At 44.1% G+C, this 7,416-nt stretch overlaps 1 protein-coding gene across 2 annotated transcripts in view; it reads left to right on the top strand.

The window, feature by feature from the left end:
* The first annotated feature begins 1,670 nt into the window (after positions 1-1,670).
* Positions 1,671-7,416, top strand: part of PRIMA1 (proline rich membrane anchor 1) — a 71,599-nt gene continuing 65,853 nt past the window's right edge. The window contains exons 1-2 of one of the 2 annotated variants that reach the window (XM_005307478.4): positions 1,671-2,572; positions 2,899-3,035. In XM_005307478.4, coding sequence (XP_005307535.1) covers positions 2,943-3,035 — 93 coding nt within the window. In that variant the 5' untranslated portion in view covers positions 1,671-2,572; positions 2,899-2,942. The remainder of the gene's footprint in view (positions 2,573-2,898; positions 3,036-7,416) is intronic. The other variant, XM_005307476.5, reaches the window with a different exon arrangement.

Here is a 7,416-nt window from a genome sequence, read left to right as displayed (position 1 = left end):
TTTTTATTCTTGCTTCACAAAGTGGAGTCATGAAACAGTAATTTTGCTTAACTAGGCTGAATTTCTGCCAGAAACATAGAGAAAAAAATTAATCTTGCATCCCTGCGCTCCCTCATTCAAACCTGTGTATAAAATACATAACTAGAGCTGGGTTTAAGACTTCACATCTGGAGCCCAAGCACTGCAATAATTGAGCTGTTCAGTTCCAGGATTTTGCGTTGGCCCATCATAAAGACAGCGACCATTTGCAAAATTTGGATCTGGATCCAGATTTAGATTTCAAGCACCCCACAGTCTGGGAGGTGTTCAGATGAGACATTTTGATTTAGGCCCATCTCTCTCCATAATTAGAAACAGAGTGTGACACTAAAAATTGACTCAAGCTATCGACGCAGCAAAAATATTTATTAGCGTGTTGACATATGATAAATCTAACTTACAGAAACAGCCACTATTCACAGGCCCTCCCGCAGCTTTGCTCATTAACAGGCTCACTAAAAAACTAAACCCATTTTCCTTTTTTATCTTTCCACTCTATTTCTTCTTTGTAAAGAGGCAAGACTGTGCCACCCTTACAATAAAGGATTCTTTATTCACTTCCCTGCACGCGCTCTTAAACGTTCCAATGTGCTTCATTATCACATAGAAACACAATAGAAACGAATGTCTCAAAGTGTCTTTCATTATTACATCTCACGAAACACCAAAAAAAAAAAAAAAAAACCCATACAGCAAATAATTCACTCACATGACAGGATAATCCCACACGCCAGGTTGAAAGAAATGTCGCTTCCCAGCAGAAGGCATCTGACTGAGATTTGTACCCTTTGTGGCCCATCAAACCTTCAGGGCTCCAAGTCGCATGGCCATCAGGGCGCTGACTCTGTTTAAGGTTTGAGTGACTTTTTTACCCCTCTTGCTTGTCTTTGTTGCGATATTGGTTTTATTAATGTGCTTTAATCTTGGATAGGGAAGGCCCAGCCCTGGGAGTCAGGAAACCTGGGGTTCTACAACCACTGTTGTCACACACTTGCTGTGGGACCATCAACATGTCACTTAGGGCCTGACTTTCAGACGTCCTGAGCACCCAATAGCTCCCTTTGATTGCAATAGGAGCAGCAGGTGCTTAGCGCCTTTGAAAATCAGGCCAATAACCTCTCTCGTCCTGTTTCCCTCTCTTTAAAACGGGGATGATGATACTTTCCTGACCCTGCTGGGGTGCACTGGGGCTAAATCCATTAATACTGTAAAGTGCTTTGAGATCCTCAGATGGCAGGTGCTGTAGAAACATTCATACTAATTGATTGTATTTTCTATAATTGTGCCTCCTATAGTAGCCACGTGTATAGAAATGAATAAAACAATTAAACCTGCAAGTGTTCCTGGGCTTCACTTATTCCACTGAGGTGGCCCATGGGGAATGGGGGGGCAGTTGTTGGCAAAGCCACACTCGCCTCCCAAAACGCTGCTAACTTGCCTCCAGCAGCAATGGGGCGAGGGGAGGAGGAGAGGGGAAGCTTGTCAGTTTCCAACCTGCAATGATCTTTTAATAAGTGTGGGAGAAAACCCCTGAGCCTCCCAAGAAGAAATCCCCGATCGAGTGTCATCAGCCGAGCCTAGGAGGGAAGAAAAAGCACCGAGCCAAGTGCCAAACACACAATGGGCTCGCTAGATGGCTATGAAAAATCACTGCAGCAGCAGCAGGCAGGGGAGAGATTAAATTCACAGGCGAGCCAGGAGCCTCTGGCTTTGCTCTCATATTCCCCCCACCACCACCACCACCACCTCCTTTTGCATGTGCAGCGCCTCTCCAGCCCTGTTGTCCTCCCTGCTCCCTCCCCATGGGCTCTGCACAGCCGACCGACCTCTCTCTGCTGTTTCTTGGGGCTCTGGTGATGGACAGCTGAGAATCTGGTACCCAAAGGAACTGGGCAGGCACTAGACACCAACCCCACTACTTGCGGGAAGGGAGCTCTGTGCGGACCGGAGCAGTTGATCTCTTCGCTTTTGGGGAGGAGGGGGGCTAGAGGGAGCGGATTTCACAGCTGATTTCGCTTGGGCTCCTGGTCTGGCACTTTTTCTTTGGGCAGCCTGCGGTTTTGTTGCAATTGCAGAGAGAGAAAGAGGGAGGGATTGCTCCGAGACTTGGACTATCCTCTGGGGCTTCGCATCCTACCTCCAGCCATTGAGACCAAGTGGCATTTTGCAGGCTGGACCTCAGGTTCATTTTCGGGCGGCGGTGGGCTGTTTTATTCCCTCCCTCCTCGGAGCCAGAGAGACACACACAGGACTGGCCGGGCTTTTGCTTTTTTTTTTTTGGCTGGGCAAGCTCTTGTTCTGAGAAAGGAGCCCCTCACCTCCGCCCTCCCTCCCCCCGATGAGAGGCTGCTGGGCTCCAGGGATCCGGCTCAGCAGCGAGCGGAGGCAAAGCCAGGGGGCAGCCAGGCGGTGCACCAGCTGCGACTGATCCCGCTGCAAACTTTTCTACCTGCACCCGGTGCCCCGCCACGGCATGTAAAGGAAGCGCCAGCAGCGTCCTGCTTCACCTGAGAGCCCGAGCCCAGCCCCCCGGGTAAGAAGGAAAACAACTGGGTTGCCCTGCACGACAGGAGCTGCGCTGAGAGCATCACCAACACCCATTCCCTTGGGGAGGGGGGTCCCCGCCGCTGGCATGCCCGAAGGGGAGGGGAGAAGGGGAAGCTGGCGGGGGAGGGGGGTGCGCGTCTTGCTGACCGGGGAAGCCAGGACTTGCTTGTAGCTGCGAAGCTTTCCAAAGGCCCCTTCCCCACCCACCCCTTTAGAAATAAAGTTGGGAAGATCTCGGGGAGGGAGACACCGCGCTCTGCGGCTGGGAGTGCGATCGGAAACGCCTTTGCTGTGCGCTCTCCCCCCGTTCAGTTACCCAGGTCGTGAGCTGACGAGCCCCTTCGCCCAGAGGAGTGATGCTGATCAGAGAGCTGCTGCTGCTCCTCCACTGCTGCTGGCCTTCCCTGCTGCTGCACTGTGCCCTCCACCCCCTCTGGGGCGTCATTCAGGTAACTCCAACCTTGCCCCGGCCCCGGGCACTTTTAACTCAGAAGTTGGGTCGGAGGGGGCAGGCAGCACAGATGAACATCTGGCGTTATTTACTGATGCCCTGTGGCCATAGCCCGGAGTGGGAGAAGGGAGAGGACTCTCTTGAGCTGGAAATAATCACTGCTGGTTGGGGTCCTGGGGCTTCCTGCCCCATACTCTCCTGGTGGGGTTTGGAAATAAGTGGTGTTTGATAGCTTCATCTCCTGGATTAGGAGAGTGTTTAGAGACAGATACATATTCCTGTACAGTTAAAAAAGATGAAATTGGAGATCACTGTCACCCAGAGCCCGAGAAAGAGACTCTAAGACTTCCTGTAAAATCCAAAGTGCCATTTAGATCTCTGAATGCTGCACTCCCGCCACCTTTAAAGTCTGTCTGTCATTACTGCTGAAGATGGTTTTTAGTTTACAGGTCAAAATGGTGCATTTAGAACAACTTCTAATTGCTTGGGTTTGACTCAAAAGTGTGTGGTTTTAAATGGCTTTTTATATTTTTGGCATCTCAGACATACCCCGCTTTTAAATTGTTTCCTTATTTTCATATACTTCTGAATATTTGAATGTGCTACAGAGAACTTCAGTGACCTCTCACAGTTCAGATGGACTTGCACAGCATGCACATGGTGATATATACAAATGTTAAACAACAATACTAGAGAGACAAGGTGGGTGAGGTAAAATCTTTTATTGGACCAACTTCTGTTGATGAGAGAGACAAGCTTTTGAGCTTACACAGAGCTCTTCTTCAGCTCACCTCACCCACAGAAGTTGGTCCAATAAAAGATATTACCTCACCCACCTTGTCTCTCTAATACCCTGGGACCAACACGGCTACAACACCACTTCAAAAAACAATACTGTCATTCATTACTTACAGCGATTTGTAAACTCATCCAGGGACATACTTTGTGTCCATCTCTGTCCGCAAAGAAACGATCACACTTTTGGTGCTGTCTTAATAATAAATATTAAAATTATATACAGAGGGAGAGAGAGATGGAATGCACATGTGCATGTATTTTATATGATGAATGAAATCCTGGCCCCAGTGAAGTCAATAGGGACAACTCACACTCATTTCCATGGGGCCAGGATTTCTGCATGTATAAAATAGACTATGTATGTACACACAGAGAATTGTTCAGATTTTAATTTTTGCAAATTGTTGACTTTGGAAACTGATAGTCGTCCATGTAGCAGGGAGGAATAGCCCAATATATGTAGCTGTTGCTTGCCTAGTTATAATTCCAATTTCTTTTGATTACAGCTGATTACAGAGAGACACAGAGGCTTTTCTAGGGAGTCTAAGTGATCAACAGCCTGGTGTCTGTAGAACTCAAGTTGTTCTTTCTGAGCAAGATGTGGTTGATCTTTTTAAACATGTTGACAGTGAGAGGGTTTAGAGTGTAATTACTATAGGTGGCAATATGTACAAAACAAGGAACACATTGGGGAAGTGCTGAAAGCCTCATTCTGGTAATTTTTGGCATGGTGTCTGAAGTGTCTCTGAACTGAGAATTCGCTGGATAAAAGCTGAATCAGCTTTGTCCATTCGCAGCCTCTGACTGTTATGTGGTGTGACCTTGATTGTAATGTGGGGTGACCAGTGACCTTTCTGCAGATGGACTCAGAAAAAAACAGCAGACTAAAATGGACAGTGATCTTCCAATTCAGGCAACCAGCAAAGCTAACTAAAACACATCCCTTTGATATTTTACACTTTATTTATAATATATGTCTTCAAAGTAGTAATTGATGAGCTAGTTGAGTACTGTTTCAGCACAGAGCAACTGCAGTTTCTTTTTTGGCAAAAACATAGCAAAGACTTAATGTCCTTTACTCTCTGTTCTAAACTTAGTGGACTCCGAAAGATTACACTGGGATTTTTTATTTGTTTTAACATTTGTCTTTCATAAGATCTGTGAGCTCTCCAACTGCAATAAATTATTTATTCATTCTGCTGACTGTCCGGCGCTAGAATTCAGATGGCTAAACTAGTTTCTGTAATTGAAAGTGTGTACATTTAAGGAAAATGCAATGATGTGACAAGAGCAGCATTTTGAAAACCATCTCCTTCAAAAGATCAGGCAGTCACCAAAATTTGCATGAGCACCCATCATACAAGGCACTCAGGTGATTTAATTAAAAATAAATCAATAATATTTTAAATAGGTTGTGAAATAGGCAAACCAGAGTTGCCCAGCCTTCCTCTGCAATAGTTTAGAAGTTCTACTGCCTGATCCTTGATTTATAACTGCAACATTTTTAGTGTTTTGTGTGAGTCCAGTCAATCAATCTGCTCATATTAGAGTTTTTACTTGCCCACCCCACCCAATGATAAAAGGTCATGCATGGAATAGCCAAGAGTGTCCTTAATGAGGCATGAGGTTTGCACATTCTTTGTATTAAACCTTAAACTGAGCCATGCATTATCCATATATGATCCTAGCTCTTTTACCAATACGAATTCCCTTCCATCACAGATTAGACTCAAAGGGAAAATCATCCCAGGTACAAGTTCTTATAAGTAAATGGGCCAAGATTTGGGGTCATATTCAACCCTGGTGTAACTTCATTTACTAAGAAGGGATGAATTTGATCCATAATCTTTAGCTAAATAAGCCGAGCCTCCTAACTTTGCCCAGACTAACTAGAATAATTCTGTAGCAACTTTTCTGTTTTTCAGGAAATTAATGAAACACTCTCAGGAAAAAAGTAGGGCATACCCAGAGACCCTGGGTTCCATGAGCATGTTGTCAATACTGTTCCAGTTAGGTTACCCATACCTGAGGGAAGTAGAAGAGTTGCCAGAAATAGTGAATTGCAGTGGTGCAGGTCCAGTCCAAGTCCAAATTTTCCTCTATAGCATTTTCCAGACTTAACCTTTCCACGTGGTCCACACAGCTAAAAGTCTTTTCCAGGCCCTTACTGTTCTCTCACTGTCATGCCCCCTTTCACTCTCCCTTCTGTCAATGATACCCATCTGACTTTCTCATTTATCTTCTGTTCCCATCACTCTCTTCGCTCTTCCTTGCATGCTGCTCCTTGCACATGGACTACTTTACCTGAACTAATCTTCCATGAATGTTTGTACAAACGGATTTTTATTTACCTGAGTATTAGGAAATGTCTAACCTTTATGCAAAATACATTCACATAAATTGTTCAAACAATTATGAATAATGAAAACATTAATAAAAATCAGCTCTGTCCATAGGTAATTTGAGAATGGAGAAAGGAGTAAATTCTTTGCTACTGATAGATCACCTAGCTCTAAGCCCAGGCAACCTGACAGGCCAACCTGACAAATTAATGAATGTATTGAGAAAGCCAGATTCAAAACAAAAGAATTAATTTTTTTAGACAGGACAATGAGACAAAACTTCTCAGCCATGTCCAGCAATAGGAACTGTCACTGAAAGCTCAAAGGTCAAGGAAACAAATCCTGGTCAAAAGAGATCTACAGATCACTAGTGACCCCTTGCAAAGACAATCTTTGGGCAATAAACTGAATGGAAGCCATACTGATATTTGTCTGAAAATTCCTTGTTTATGAAGTGTTTCTGAAGTTTTTCTGTGGCTAAGTTAACATTTGACAAAATGAACAAACAGTAAAGTTTGAGACAGGTCCGTAATTAGCAGAATCTTCCATAAAAGGTCTAGACTTTTTCAACATACCTTTCACTCCTGTCATCTTCTGTAAAGGCAGCTGACCTTGAATTGTACACATTAGATACAGAAAAAGATCTATTAGGTTATGTGTTTCATCAGTCTCTGCCAGGGCAGGATTGCTCCCTACAGTACATTTTCTACATTTAGGTTTAAAAGACTCAAGTAATGGCCTTTCATCAGAAGACTAATAGAAATCATCAGAAGTAAAGATTTTCCTGAGACTGAGCCAACATTTTTCATATTCTTTTTCTTAATTCTATCTAATTACTCCTAGTTAATCCCCTTGTAATAATATTTAACTAATCCTCTCCTATTATAAGGCTTTCATTCCTCTCTGGTTAGTCCTCTTTCAGCAAACCTATACATCTTTAGTGTTTTTAAAGATCTTTCCCTTTAAGACAACCCCTTGAGTAAGGGTGAAATCTACAATGTTCATCATAATTACTGAAAATTTCCAGATGCTCTGCTGTGTGACAAAGCAGCCAAGGGAGTGAAAGCCCACCCCTTTGAATCTCAACCATTTGCTGAGAATAAATCAGTGTGAGGAAACATAGCCAATATGGATTAAGGCATCAAAAATACCCCCAAAACGAAACAGAAATAGGATGCTCCACTGGAGTATGGCTGGACACATATAGGGTTAATCTTGTCTGCAAAATAATTGAGAAAA

The sequence above is a fragment of the Chrysemys picta genome, chromosome 4, assembly GCF_011386835.1.
Source record: "Chrysemys picta bellii isolate R12L10 chromosome 4, ASM1138683v2, whole genome shotgun sequence".
Classification (NCBI taxonomy): Eukaryota; Metazoa; Chordata; order Testudines; family Emydidae; genus Chrysemys; species Chrysemys picta.
Note: the sequence above shows the minus strand (reverse complement) of the source record. Positions and strands in the feature narration are given on the sequence as shown.